The sequence below is a fragment of the Electrophorus electricus genome, chromosome 1, assembly GCF_013358815.1.
Source record: "Electrophorus electricus isolate fEleEle1 chromosome 1, fEleEle1.pri, whole genome shotgun sequence".
Classification (NCBI taxonomy): Eukaryota; Metazoa; Chordata; class Actinopteri; order Gymnotiformes; family Gymnotidae; genus Electrophorus; species Electrophorus electricus.
Genome location: NC_049535.1, coordinates 25,313,680 through 25,329,774, shown reverse-complemented (window position 1 = coordinate 25,329,774; position 16,095 = coordinate 25,313,680). Strand labels below are relative to the sequence as shown.

General features: G+C 36.2%; 2 protein-coding genes across 2 annotated transcripts; both read right to left on the bottom strand.

Moving 5' to 3' along the window:
• Positions 1-4,680: 4,680 nt before the first annotated feature.
• LOC113575175 (myeloid-associated differentiation marker homolog) lies at positions 4,681-5,523 on the bottom strand. Its single transcript, XM_027006524.2, has one exon. It carries the CDS (start codon positions 5,521-5,523, stop codon positions 4,681-4,683), a length of 843 nt encoding a protein of 280 aa, XP_026862325.2.
• A 2,551-nt stretch (positions 5,524-8,074) lies between these two features.
• Positions 8,075-9,555, bottom strand: LOC113575231 (myeloid-associated differentiation marker-like). Its single transcript, XM_027006634.2, is given in 1 exon segment — positions 8,075-9,555. A coding segment is annotated over 1 exon segment (849 nt). The 5' UTR covers positions 9,361-9,555; the 3' UTR covers positions 8,075-8,511.
• Positions 9,556-16,095: the final 6,540 nt, after the last annotated feature.

The window sequence follows — 16,095 nt, the reverse complement described above, 5'->3', positions numbered from 1 at the left end:
AGAAATTTCTGAAAATTGTGCACCCTGTATCCAAAGAAACCTCTAAACAAATTTAGCATTGCTTTAGCAAATGAACCACGTGAGCAGGTGTGAGTGAGAAACTTGGTGGGGTTTCTTTCATTTCCTTCATTTCTTTCAAGAAACTATCCTGAAAAATAAAGAAATTGCTTTTGTGCTTTATGCACATAAATAATCAGCTATTAAGACTGTTTGTGATCCAGCTGCCCATGTAAATTTATATTTTAAAAGCTAATGATATGTCAGTCTGTTCTGAATTTAGTCTTGCACTGTTCTGATACTCTGATCACTTACTTCTCTATCAGAGTGGTTTGTGCTTTCCAGATGTTTGGTCAAAAACATTGGTTGTCTTTGAGAAAAAAGAAAGGTGTTCTCAGAGAAGTAAGAAACCAGAGTAAAGAAATTCCTCTCCTGTACAGCTGTAAACTATAAAGATGCAGCAACAATCTAATATTGATCTTTCGGGGTTGTTTTATCAAGCAAGACTTCAGTGGAGTGATCATTTTAAACATCACCTCCACCCTCATTAGACTCACCCCGGATCATCACGATCGCTGAAAAGGAGGAGCTGAATTACACAGTGTGAAACTTGAGCCTTCTCCTCATCTGTCGTAATGGCAATATAAGTTAAAAGAGATTCTGAATCTTGATGGGTAGACAGTTAAAATTTAAGTGAGAAAGGTAACATCACTTATGGAGAATCCTGAGATCACAGTAGTAGCCAGAGTACATTGGGAGGCTATTCTGTTCTGGCCTCAACACTGTGCACATCTGTAGTAAATTCAGAATTATTAAGTTGTTATGGAAATGGAAAATAACTGTAATAGTAAATAATAGAAAAACAGCATGGAGAACTGAATGCTACCAAATAGATAGAGAGAATTGGCATAGCTTGTGCAGGAAATGATGCTAAGTCCGAATGCAAGATCTCAACTTTAGCGTGCTTAGGCAAACACATTGTTTGAATAAAGTTAATGATGAGTCAGCTTTCTTTTCTAGGTTGCTGTTGGTTAAATACGTTTTTGGACAACTACTTTGCAGTTTAATTTTAAATTATTGTATCTTGGATTAATATATATGGACTTTGAAACCTAAATAACGTACTTCCAAACTCATGTTTAAGTCATAGGATGGAAGTGGCATAACAGTAATTTGTCCAGACAGCTGTCCAAAGTCTTGGAGCTGTTTTCCTGTCATAGAAAGGTCCCTGCTAAACAGGTTTCGCCTGAGTGTTTAGGATTTGCTAACAGCTGTACTCACAGCTTTTCTTTAAAAGATTCATACTTTTATCAAAATTAAATCCAATACAACTTATCTGGTTATAATAAGACATCTTAATATTAGGGTCTTCATGGACAAATAAAGTTCAAAGCATCTTTACCTGCATGCTCAAACCATGAATTTGGCTGTTTTCTGTATGTCCGGATTCACATCATATTTTATAATTAATTCTGCCTACAGAAATCAGTTTTAGTAAAGCCTGTGGGAGTAAAGATCTGTTGCTTGCTTCCAGCATTTTGTACATTAAATAGCCTGTTCTAACCTCTCATTTAATGAAAAAGGTGGAGGAGCTATGACTCATGTAGGTTTAAATTCAGTCAGACAGTGGAATTTTCTTAACAATGTTAGCGAGCATCCTCCCTGTTTGTTCTTTTGGATTTTTCTGTTTGTTTTTATTGTTTTTGTTTGGGTTTTTTGTTGTTGTTTTTTCAAATAAGTATCTGTATTTGTTTTTTTAAATAAAAAGAATGCATTGCATTAATTCATGTAAAACATAAATGTCTGCACATCTGTCACAACATCTGTAGTAATTTAATTGATCCTATAACCTATGAAATCATCTTTCCACCTCCTTTTGAGATGTTTTGCTAGGCTTTTACTAACACCAAGTTCAATTGTTGTTTCTGCCTTTTTTCTAACATCTTTTTCTTGTTTGCTTGACTGAAATTAATTGAAGAAAAAGACTTGTCCAACTTATCTTTAAATAAAATGTTGGAACTTTGACAGGATATTGTGAATAATTTTACTATATAAAGAAATGCTGATAAATTTGACTATACAAATATATAATATTTACATAGAAATATTTTCTATATAATTTTACTATATAAAAAAATGCTGGATATATTATCTTGTAAATAGTCAGACTCATGAGGTTACCATTTTCCGAACCTCAATTTCTTCAGATGTGTAAGAAAATTGCAAAATAATTGCCTCTACTATGGTCTTGCAAATACATTGTGTAACGCCAAGCAACTTTTTCAATTTTTTCAAAGAAGGATCACACTGGTGTGTGGTAGAAAGGTAACATTTAATCCTTGAAACATTTCTTATTTAAGGCCATTCATGTTTGGAATGTATGATGGTCTATAAATCAACATTTATACAGACTGATTCATATTATTTCAGTGTGCCTACAAAGAGATGTTTGAATCCTGACACTGCTCTTTCTTCAGATGATGTCCAATGCTCTTGTCATGGATAATCAACACACACACAAACATATACACAATTGACCCATTGCTTCTATATTTTATTAGGATTAGAGTTCAGTGATGTCTGTAGTGTGAATTTCCCTATACTTTAACAATTTCATAAAATATTGTCAACATTTGTTTTCACTTGTTTCATTATCATTTTGGTGTCTTCTGTATTTCCAGATTGTAGAGTGGATCATTTACTGCAACATTTAATCTCGTTGTCATGAATTACTATTTAACAGATGATGTATGCTACTGCCCACTGACATTGGAGGGTGGGGGTCACACCCCTGAACCCCCCAGCAAGTTCAGTTTTTGGACCTTTGTATTTCTAAAGCCAAGCATATGACCATGCACAGACTAGATATTTATGAATATTTACAAAGTCAATGTGCTGCATCTTTTCAGTAAAAAAATATATTGATTTACATATTCAAAAGGGTGCTACACCCCTGCTACACCCTCCAGTGCACCAGCCTTGCTGGTCTACTAACCACTGGCCACGTCCTCTTATTACCTCAACACCTAAGCCCCATTTACAATCTTGTGTGAAGTCTCTTGTGCGAGGCTAAGTTGCCAAGCATTATATCTTTCCATGCCTGTTGTCTTTTGCCTATTTGAGCTTGCTGCGAGTTCTTCTGTGATTACCCTCCATTTGCTATAGCAAAAGGATAAACCTCTGGGGAAAAAACTCCAGTTGGTACAATTTAATGGAGCTGAACCTTGAATATAAATATAGATTGATCTGATGTAATAGGGCAGGATTGAGAGACATCATCTCTGTAAAAACATCTTTTAAATATAAAATAGTCAATTTTGTTTTCTCCTGAAAAACAGCCACCATAATCTATCTCCATAAGGTATTCTCACACCTGCAAATATTGACAGAATGATAAGAGGTATATAAATGAAGAAATCCTTTAGCAGATAAAGCCTAGCCTGGGTCATAGCACTGGATATATATAGCAAATTATTTGACTTCTTCTACATTAGATACAGACAACACTATGCATATGCTGGCAGTTGTTTAAACAGTTCTGAAGAACTCTACACAGTTCTGACCTTTTTAAGCAGAATTATTTGTTATCTCAGGAAAAAGTGAATTCCCTACAAGAGTCATATGTATCAACTAAAAAAGGAACCCAGAGTGAGTATGTAATGTCACAATTTCGATATTGCTGCTGCCATTGCATCCTTGTTATAGGACTGATAGGAAAAACAATTATTATGAGATTTATCATCTCTAATGAATGCAGAGACATTTTCTTTAGACTTTAAAATCATGGCGCCTTGGGGCTGACAGGTTTAATTATGTATGATTTATGTATGATTTGAATAATGTTTTCATATGCCATGAATTCTGTGTATACTCTAATGTGTCCATCAGCAGAGAAGCGGAAAAAAAGAAAAATAAATCAGGATAAAACCATGTAGCTGAATATAGCTGTAGGGTGTGATTTGTGCAACAATACATATACTTGTATGAACTATGTTTCTTTGGTGATGTCACCATAGTCACAGCTTAGTGACCTTTAGATCAGGCCTGTCTTATTTCATTAACTGCCTACAACAGCATTATTTTTCTAGTGAACTGTGAAGCAATACAAATATTTTTCTATTTGTGGCTACAGTCTTTACTGTTTGTGCTTGAAGCTGGATTTGATATTTGCCACATGCAGTGATATCCTATGATATCACATGACCAAAACCTGTCATTCTTGTATGATATCATCCTATGATGTTAAACACTACCAAAACCTTCATTCTTGTATGTTGACAAATCTAATGAGCTTGGCCTCAGCATTACACATTACATTACATTACGCATTACTTACTTTCCAATATATACATCAGAAAAAATGTAACCAAAATAAAATGTTTTGTTATTAGCATGTTACTTTGAGTATTTTGTCTTGTTTTGGATTTTTGGTTGTAAAAATGTGTTGTTTTTTTAATTAGATGGTCACCAAACCTTTTTGGTTTTAAAAATTCTTGTAATTCCACTAACCACAAAAAGGAGGGGAGGTCAAATGTTAATGCGTGTAATAAACAGTGTGGTCAAAACTGCCATTGCTATTTATTTATTCCTTTAAAAAAATTCCGTAGTATATATACAAACACAGTATAATGTTGTTTAATATAAAGAGCAACAGGTGTTTTTTGCACTTTATTTTTCTCACCGCTAATGGGTGAAGAATGCAAGTTTAATAGAGTAAACTGCATCAAAAGTGTAGGCAATGGCATTAATCGCAGTCATAAAGGACACCACCACCAGTTTATCCCAACTACAGAAATGACAGTCAATAGGGCGTGGGTTTTTTTCGAAGGCGTAAAGTGGCCAGATAACCAAAGCACTCATGTACATCACTGCAGCCAGGATATTGTATACAGTAACTAGTTTATCAAAAGGGATGGGAAAGCTTGACAGCAATCTCCCAACAGTGAGGATGATGATGAGCAAAGCAAAGAGGAAGCACAGTGAATATACTGCTATGCACCACTGAAGCCCTGGAAATATGTTATAATTAGAAGGATTTAAAGAGGTGAATATGATACAAGCCACAAAGGTCTCCAGGATCTTCAGAAGACCAGAGAAAGTAGAGAGGAATCCACTGATCTCCCCAGGTCTTCTGTGGGCCAACCAGACCTCTACAGCATACAGCCCCAAACATATCCAGGACAGAACGGAGGCACAAATCTCCTGAAGGCAGGTGGGGCACGTGAAGATGGCAGAATAAATAACTGAGGCAGCGAGTACCATAAGTGTGGCCAGCATGGCAAAGGCTGTAGTGAAGTCATCCCAGGAGATTGGCACCTTGTCACTGAGGTTGGTGAACTCCAGGATGAGGATGAAGAGCGTCATGAAGCAGCAGAAGCACCAGGTGAACATGCACCAGGCCCAGTAGGATGAGATAGAATGGCTCACAGAGGCCACCAGGCTAAAACAGATGCAAGTCAGGGCAGTTTCAAAAATTCGCACAATTCCAACGGGTGAAGTCAGCAATCTGAAATCCACAGACACCATGGTGATCACTGAGTTTTCTATGTTCACACAGATCCTTTCCGTTATATCCGACAATGCAATCCTTCGTGTTGTCCTTTTTTGAATCAACCTTTGTAACTCCAGGGATTCACTAAACATCCAGATTAGTCATCTACATTAGTACATGTTTGTGACCTTCCTTCCCTGTAACCTTTTCTTCCTCCCGCTTTACATTTCTCTCTGTACCACTTGTATAATGGTGGTAAAGCAAATTTAATCTATGAGTTAAAATAGTTCCCTGTAAGTAAATCCTGTGATCGTTCCAAAACAAACTTAACCAAAAATGTCTCTTCCATGTGAGCATAGAAAAAACATCAGCCCATATGAATCTTATCAGCTCCACTTTATGATCTATTTCTAGTATCTTATTGGTGGTTGATTCAATCTTATCAAATGAACAAGGTCTTTGCATGCTGGACTCTGATCTGAAGTCAAACTGCTCTAGAAATTTTAATGTATGTACAATCATTGAGTTAGATCAGGGAATCTCAACCTTTTCCACCTCAGGGCCCACCTGTTTATAACTAGAAAGCAGTTATTTCCTCAGTGATTGTAAAAGCTTTCTTATTCCATGCAATATGTCTGGTTACAAGGTAGCTATTTTTCAGGGCACACTTGGACTGTGATGTTATGGAAACAGCTGTTTGCTTTTGGAGCTTCAGTCCATCACATTTTCATTGAAAGTACTCCACTGGCTTTGCAACAAGAGTGGGGCGTTTGGTCTCTAGATGTCGCTTTAGTTTTGAAGGTTCTAGCGGTTCATTTGAAAGAGTCCAACTACACTATAGACCCTGGGCTTTCAGGTGAGCATCATCACCTCCCCCTGTGCAGAGTACATTTGACATACCCTGAGTTGTATGTGCGGACAATTTTTTGCTTTTTCTGAGGAACAGTGTTGCCATTCTTTCATTATTTAAGAAACCTCTCTATCTCTGGTTGGCTAATTGTCAGCATCAGTGCCTCCATTGTCTCAAAACTGATGTTGTTTAATTTGCCTTGAGTTACTTCTGTGATATATTTTTATTTGTGTGTTTCTATTATTTATATATTTATAGTTTGAACACAATTGATCTCTTGATTTTTACTTATACTAAATCTTTTTTCACTTATACTTTTAAGACTTAAATTGCCATTATCAGCTACAGACTACATCTTTCCCTTGAGGATAAGCCTGCACTCCACTAGAGGGTGTGTCATGGCCCACTTGTTGAGAAACTCTTAGCTAGGACTCAAACCCTTAACACTCTGCTTTAAAAGACTCTGAAATTTCAGGAATACCAAGCTAGAGAGAGTGAATCCTCAAACTCTTCTCCAGTAGTGGTGAATATAGTATACCTGTGTAGCTGGAGTACAGTATCCAGTGTTAAAGGAAAACAACATGAAATGAAAATACATTTTCCTTCTGTAATGTGACATTTTTCCAAATGAAATGATATCATGACAAGATTTGTTTTTATCCATCAGGACTTGACTGGATCATGACACATGACATGATATTACTGGTTAATATTATTTTTCCTTGTCAGTATTGCTGACTTATAAATGACATCTTGAAAATTAGCAAACATCATTGTTGTTTAATGGGAAATTATGAAAAAAATAGGAGTGGTTCCATAAAGGCTACCAGATAATTTTATAGAATAAAGGACAACATCAGGTTTCTACCATATCTATTCAACACTTATGGGATCAAAATATAAGCCTGCCTTTCACTCTGTATGCGCCTTACTCCACCCACTCAACGGTAATTAAACAATTAAACAAACATTCCTCCATATTTTTTTTCTTCTGATATTTGTGCTGTCAATTAGCTTTTAGTGTAAAGTATACAGCAAGCTGTGAAAACATATTTGCTTTTTAATTCTGCAATATTTGACAAATACTTCTGGGATAACCTCTTTTTGTGAGAACAATAAACCTGACATTTGTCAGATTTATTGCATGTGTTACATACCCTCCGTCATAGTACTATATATTATGCAGTACTCTGTGTGATATTCTGAATATTCTAAAACAATAACCTACAGGACTTGTTCAGGTATTTCTCCCTTAGTCTTTAAAGCCCATTGGCACTTTCACTAACTCATACATCAACAGCCCATGAGATTTGTCAGAGATGTCTGGCCATACACATTCCTTCATACATCATAAACTCTCTCGCTCTCTCTCTCTCTCTCTCTCGCTCGTGTTTTTTTTTTTTCAATTAACATATGTATTTACCTTGTTAAACAAAATAATAATAATAATAATAATAATAATAATAATAACTTTCTGGGTTGTTTTGCTTTGTGAAAGTTTTTATCTCATAGTTATACTGAAGGTTAGCTAGTCAAATGTATCTTACTTATTTAACTTGTTTGTTTGTTTGGGTTTTTTTTTGGTTTGTTTGTTTTTGTAATTTATAAAAAGCGCATCAATAAGACCACTTCAAAATAAAAGGTTCATTTAGTGTGCTCATAAATACTTTTATTTAAGTACTATTATTTATTTTTCAATAAAAAATATAATTAAGGCTAGGAGTATGTCACTAGAATCCAATAGAATCCACTTATGTCACTAGAATCACTGCATACAGTAGGTAAAAATTATTTCCAAAGCAGGCTCTTATAAACATTAATCCATTTAAAAATTGCAGAGTGAATGTACTTTACACAACTGTAGTCAACAATATAGGTAGACTTAATATTACATGAGCATACCATGCTACATAGATGTAACATTTAACCAATGTGATATATGTTTAGCAGATGTGAGTATGGTACATACATTAGCAAGCTGTCCAGGAATTTGTACACAATTTTATCAATTTCATTTATACAAATTTAAGTGAAAACAAAAGCAAAGTTATGATACCTAACTACTATATTTCAAAGAGTGTATTTAAAAGCATTCAAAAAGTATCTGTAAACTTTCTCTTAATTCTTAAGCAGTACACTGTCTGGTTCACATGCAAATTAATGCAGTCTGTTCTTAAGCAGGTGTAATAAAGAACACTAGACGTACTGAATAGCATGTATCCACAATATAGACAATGAGGTTAACACAGGTCATAAAGGACACTACCACTAGACTGTCCCAGGAACAGTGATTGCAGACTTCTGGCCTTGGATATCCCTGAAAGCTGTAAAGTGGCCATATAACCACTGCCGTCATGTACATCATAACAGCCAGTACATTGTAACCGGTGAGCACTTTGTCAAATGGGAAGGGGCACAGAGCTAGCTGCCTACAGATGGTGAGGATGATGATGAGGATAGCAAAGATGAAGCAGATTGAGTAAACTGCCACACACCACTGCAACCCGGCAAAGAGCTTGTATCTGCCTGGGTCAAGACAGATGAAGATGATGCAGGCGATGAATGCTTCCAGAACTTTCATCAGGCCTGGAACTGTGGACAGGAAGCCACTAATCTCACCAGATTTCGCTCGGTTTAGTCCTACTTCCACAGCATACATAATGAAACAAATGCAGGATATAACTGAGGCAGCAATGTGACAAGAAGAAGAAGAGCAAACAAAGAAGGTGGGGTAAATGACCGAGGCCGCCAGTACCATAAGTGTGGCCAGCATGGCAAAGGCTGTAGTGAAGTCATCCCAGGAGATTGGTACCTTGGCACTGAGGTTGGTGAATTCCAGGATGAGGATGAAGAGGGTCATGAAGCAGCAGAAGCACCAGGTGAACATGCGCCAGGCCTAGTAGGAGGAGTTAGAATGGCCCACAGAGGCCACCAGGCTAAAACAGACACATGACAGCACAATTTCCAGTATCCGTACAATGCCAACCGGCATGGTGACGGTGCGAATGTCCAATGTAACCATGATTGCAAAGTCCTTCTAGTACTAGCTTTCTTTTACTGTTCACTGTCTTTCCTCGGGTTAATTTAAATTTGCTCTTCAATCCTTATGTCTTATTAGAGTACTTTGACCTCACTTTATTACTCTTAAAAACATTCCAGTGGAGTATGGTTAGTTATCTAATATTTTCCTACTTCTCTTTAACTCTTCTCATTTCTTTTTTTTTGTCTTGGTAAGTTTTGTCTTGGTATCGTCGTCTCTCCGTCTGCTGTTAGTTCTTCCACAGAGATAGAGCTGTGGGGTGGAGGGAAGGGCGTTCTTTAGACTGCTCCCTGTAACTGATACCTGAGCAGAAGTTATTCCACAAATGGTCATCTGTCTGTAGACTAACAGCCAATAAAATGTTGAATGCATGCTCTTACCGCCTCTTGGTTATGCATGGAGATAAAAGTGTATCCACCAGCTCCACTGTTGTGCAAATCACTAGTTTTATTGACAGTCATGGAAATGAGTCACCAAATAAAGGCTCATTTCTCTGTTTTCATTGTTAAAAGTCTGATTTATGGAGAGGAACTTACAAAGGCTAGTTTCTTTTCACATATTAAACATTATTGTTCTTTTTATTGGAAATGATATATTTAGTCAATAACAGCTCAATTTTCCATTTGGAAATAACTTTTGTCTTTTAAAGTTCTAACAGTTATCTGAGCTGAGTATGAATGAGCATGGAGTAATTTCTTAATCTGCACTTTTGATCTTCCCATGAACATGCTTGAGTAATGTCACTGGCCACTTGCAAATGCCCTCGTTTGGTCTTTCAGCTTCAATAGTGTGACCTAAGTAGTTGATCTAAGGTGTTAAACTTCCACAGTGAACCACCTTTTTAAGTCTGACTAAACCTAGGTGTGGCTCAGTTTGTTATGAGCAAGTATGAGTGAATGATTTACAGCTTTACAATGGGAGGAACCCATGGCTGTTTACATTTTCATACATTTTAAATGCTTTATGGTCAAGTAGAGTCAGTTTAGATTTCAAAGTCTTTTGTTTGCAAATAATGCAGAATTGAAATGAAATTAAAGTTAGTTGAAATCTTTTGGATTATAATCACCCTTGTCTATCAGTTATTTTACTGTACTCTAGCCAGTAGGTGCCCACTTCATAAACAACACTCTTTATCGGAGTAATTTTCCACTCCAATACCTTCAAACTAGCTTTATTCAACAAAAAGAAACAAAATATTGTAAGATAGTAGAGAGATAGTAAGATTAGATAAAGTTAGTATTATGTATATTATAAATATTCATAGTGGCTGCCTGAAAATCATGTAAGGGTCTAAACTGAGAGTTTATGTGAATGCACATGGCTTTTAGTCTATACAATTTGAAATAAGGGAGACCAATGCAAACTCTGAAAAGCCACAAACAAGCTGTGTTTTCCCTGTTCTTAAACTCTGTTCATCTTATTAAAGTTTGGATCAGATGATAAGTTAAATTGCATATGTAAGGGCAGAAAACACTAAACTCTGTAGTTGTGCACAGAAAAATATTTGTGGAACTTTATTCAAATTTTATGATACATAACTGCATAAAGGTGTTATTTCAGGATGTTACGTAAAACAGTAACAAGTTTGCCTAGCTGCATATGGGCATGTCCATGAGCCAGAGAGAGTAGAATGGACTTTGTTCTTTCATGTATGTGTAAGCAAACAGACACACAGCATGCCTGGCCCATATCTGCTACAATGGATTAAATACTTATGTGCACACAGAAATTATTTTTTTATTCTATTGCAATGTTGAATGCTCCATTGGTTTAGTGAATGATTAGAGATTAGGTAACATGGCCTTTGAGTCAACTATGTCACACCCTTCTCCCTGACCAGTCTGTAACCGACAGTGTTCCCCAGAATCCTTCAGTCCTCCAGTCACCAGAGCTTAAAAGCACCTGTTCCTAGTTAAACTTTAATCTGTGTCCCCATATGTGATCTCTTGTTTTAGAGTGGCTTTGCAAAGTCTCGTTTTGGTGTGCCTTGCATGTCTGAGCCTAATACCTTATGTGTACTTACCTTATGATTACTTACCTTATGCCCATCTATATTGTTTATATCTCTTTACCTACCCTAATTTGTATCTGTTTGTTTCTCTCTGTTACCAACTCCATTACTGATAGCGACTCTGGATCTCTCCGTTGCTGTTACAATAAAGTCCCTATTTTTATACTTGCTATCGACTACCAATCGGTCATTGAGAAATTCTGACAAATTGAGGAATACAGATGTTTCATATCACATTATTTTTCTTAACATCCTTTTGTAGCCACTGTTAGTTAACTGTTGGCAAATGCTCTCTTGCAAACTGAAGTTAGCTTTACTTCATTGATATGCTCACTAAATTCTAGAATCGGGTTACTGCACACAGCTATTTTTTAACATTTTATTTAAATTTTGTTGAATGAAATTCTCCATCACTCTCTGCTGCATGCTTGAAGCAAAACAACAGATGAAATATGTATTTCACTGGACTGGCACATTGATAATAATGATTATGTGTTTAATTCATTCAGTATTGTAAACAAAGTACTTATTCCTGCTGTTGTTCTCTGCTGGCTTTAGTCCAGCAGCTACTTAGTCGTGGGAAAGGCAGGCTGTGGGAGCCTGGAGTTAGTATTAAAAATGAACCCTTTTGATCAGGTCTATACACAGCAGGCCCCAAAGTCCATAAAGTAGCCAACCCTTCCTTCATGAATAATGAAGAATGTCATCACTGGTAAAAAGTGTTTTTTGTTTGTTTTTTTTACTATTAATGCACATGAAAATGTAAAAAGCACCAAAAAGACACCTAGGCCTCTAACATGCTAAACAAAGCTAATCATTTCAGTCACAGTGCTAATGACCCTGTACATGTGGAATTCATAATTCTAAATAGAATCATAATTAGAACTGAATATTTCCCTGAACAGCCAGTTTTCAACTGATCACCCAAATTTGTACTTAATGATTCATCTGTCACTTGCACAAGTTTGGATCAACCACACTGTCTCATTTGTAGTTACATAGTTTTCTGACTATTAGCCTATAGTCTTCAATCACTCTAAAGAAGGATTTTGCAAAACCTGTTCTGGAGTAACACATTCCTGTGTGGCTAAGAGATTTTTCTTGCATCTCTGTAATAAAGGACATTTTACAAACTCTTAAACTCATAGCAAAATGCTACTGACAAAATCATTAACAGTTAAAAGTAGCATCAAGTCAGTATGCGGGGGGGGGGGGGGGGGGGGGGGTATTATACACAAAACCCATACATAACTGCAAGCAGTCAATAACAAATCTCATTTCACTGGATCTGTGCCAGCAAAGTGTGTATACTATGAAAACAGTATAAACATAAACAAACCTTAATCTCATGCCCTTGTAAGAAACATTCTGAACTCTAAACGTGCAGCGTTTAAACATATACACATAGTTTAAACACATAGTGGCTAAAATTTATTGGTTACAAATCCTCCACCTTAGCATGCAGTGCTTGAAAATGCAGCCTGTTGTGCCCCAGAGGTGACCATTTCAGCTTGGAATGAACAGCCAAAACACCACCATAGGTTTCAGTTTGTCAACAGAAAAAATGGGAAAAGTTCCTCTGCCCACCACCATTTGATTATTGCTCTAGTGTGAAGTGCTCAATAATTAGGTCAGGAGAGTTCAGTAAGGTTTGTCAGCTACTAAGCAAACTAAAGTTTTAATAACCAGATAATTTTTTTTTAATGTTATTCCATGCTTTTGCCAGCTTCCTTGGGATTTCAGGATCTAGCATGGCACCACTGTTCAACTAAGTAGTTATTTCACTGCATTTAACAAGTTTGGCACCTTGTGCTATTCTAACCCGTACCATTACATCACTAATGAATACATCACTAAATTGATACAATTAATAATTTACCATTTAAACTAACAAACTACAAAGTTAAACCAATATCTCAGCTGCATTAAAAGATCCTACTGCAGCAGGCTGTACAGAGACCACATTGCCCTTTATAGGCATCGGTGACACACATCTATTATAATGTGACGTAGTCACAGGCCTAGCCTGAGTCTGGGTGTTAATGGCGCCAATCTGAGAATAACACAGAATAATAAATTGTCTGTTAGGTGAAAATGGGTTATGTGAGTCATTGGTATGAAGTCTTATGAAAAACTGGATGAATTAAAGACTGAACTGGGCTGAACTGGTTTTATCCTGCTCCGCTTACAGGAGGTATGTTATGACACTCAGTTAAGTAATATGATATGAATTAACTAATTTATTCTTATTAAAAGCTCATAACTATGTTAGAAAAGTACTTGCATGCAAACAATGTGGCTTCTGAGGAACTATAAAAACAAAGACAATGAACAAAAAGATCAGCAATTTGCATTGCAACACATTACATTGCAGTAACACACTGAGGCCTACTGATTTTAACAAGAAAGACACACCATGTAGGTGAATCATCATTAAACCATGATTAATTATCTTCCACTAATTATATGATAGTCACTGTTTATGGCACAAGCAGTCCAGTCCCCAGATACACATTTTGCATCTCTGCTTCCTTACTTTCTCTCTCACATAAAGCATAGGTTCCTTTTTCTATGTTTGCAGGTTTTATTGCTGAAATAGAAGTTTATTTGGCTTTATTTAGAGAGCATGTTTTTATTGACATATTTAAAAGGTTCCTCACTAAGAAAAAAAAAAAAGGATTTGACCTTTTGCTTGTGGCTAGGCTTTCATAGACTGAAAAAGGGAGCACAGAAAAAAACTGAAATTTAGCAAATAAATGTCACTTAAATGTCAAATAGTGATTCAAGACTGCTGTATGTATTACAGATTAAGAAAAATATGGTTATAAATGTTCAAGAATAAACAAAGTAGTTTCAAACTTTCTGCACATATGCAGCATATGTTTTAGCTCACAGCAACACCTTGTGGCCAGGAGTGGAAGCAGCATATTAAGTCTCACTGACCACTTACTTGTCTGCATGAAATATGTTCTCGAGAGAATGGTAAATTAAAAAAAAATGTCTTGATGTTATTAAAATACTTTTGCATTTTTGTTTTGCATTTATCATGCTATTTACATGCAAGTGTACATGCACTTTAATGTATTTTCTATCACTTCATTATATGAGTTAGAATACATTTGTAAAATTTTTATAGTCTCACAAGCTGTATTGTCAGAGGTCTTGCACATGAGGGAAAATAACTGATCTGTGGCACAGTTTATACACACCCATTTTAATTACCAATTTACCAATAAACTTGGTAAATTACCAAGCTTATACACAGCAATTTTAATATCTGAATTCAGTATGAAATATAATTGAGCATGAAATATGAATGAAATATGAAAGACAATCATTTGACAAACATGAAAAGAAAATAACTTTTAAATCATTTAAAAGTGCAAAAGTGCACTTTTATACATTTTACTTTTCTATTTTCTATAAATGTCAGAACTCTGAACCATGTTCCTCATGAGAGTGAACAAATTGCCAGAGTTGGAGTGACACCAATACAGATGTATGGAGTGCAGAGTGATGCTCAGGCCCAGGGCAACTGATTACATTTTTGTGTTGGGGAGATTGCTGTTTTCCCCAATATGGAAACAGATTTTATCCAACCATTCTTGGCCACACAGTTTTGCAAGAAGCACAAAAAGGCTAGTCTGTCCATAGCACATTGCTTATGAAAATGATAAAGTAATAGAAAATACTCCTATTATATTTAAGATGGAAAAAATAGCAATATCAGCAAGTACCCGTTATGTAAATTGCACATATAATTGGCATGAGTAGGCCTACATTTGTACATTCTACCACCAACAGATCCAAATCCATGTCTGTGGCTCCAGTTCAGTAGGCAGTGATAATGCCACGTGCAAGTCCCCAGTGTCCCCCTGCGTAATTACACGTGTGTGAACCACAGCAACCAGGCAGATCCAGAAAGTTAATAAAATATACAATCACCCCCAACTCTATTAAAAAGCCCCAACCTTTTACTTCACTCATTACATTTACAGACTGTAGCCCATAAGTTAGTATGCACACCTTTTACCCTGTTCATCACTGGTTGCTGATGAATTGCAAACAGGCACCTTCAGTAACTGCATTGATCAAATTAATCTCTAAGATATGTATAACTGGTAATTTGTAGACTCTGTAATAAAAAATTAGAAGTGCTTAAGTTTTATTAGGTATTAACCTTCCTGATATATTTTTAGTATTCTGTAAAAATGAAACCCCAGTAACTTTTATTATGTCCTTTATCACATTCTTTTACTGCAGAGCACAGCAATTTGCCATTTTTCTCCAAGTGATATACTCTTGAATAACTGACACATTTAAAGTAGGTAAAAAACTAGAGGTGCCACAGTGTATTGAATTAACTATGTTGAGGCCAGAAATGTTAACTCTAAAAGTAAAAGTTTATTTTATAGAAGTAATCATTCTATTTGAGGATGCAGCTGATGATGCGTTTGAAAGGCAGACGCTGAAACATGCAGGCTTGGATGATGAGCTGCGAGAACGGAGGTGGCAGGTGCATATAAGGCCAGTAGATGGGTATTAGGGGATTTGTAGCAAAGTCTGCCCAATCTTTGATTGTGCAATTTGGTTTTAGAGGCAGTAAACCAAGAGTAGGTATGAAGGAGTTATCAGAAGTATCTGAAAGGACTAGTCAGTGGTTGTGGATGAAGACAGTAGCTGGGTAAATGCACTGTAAAGGAGGA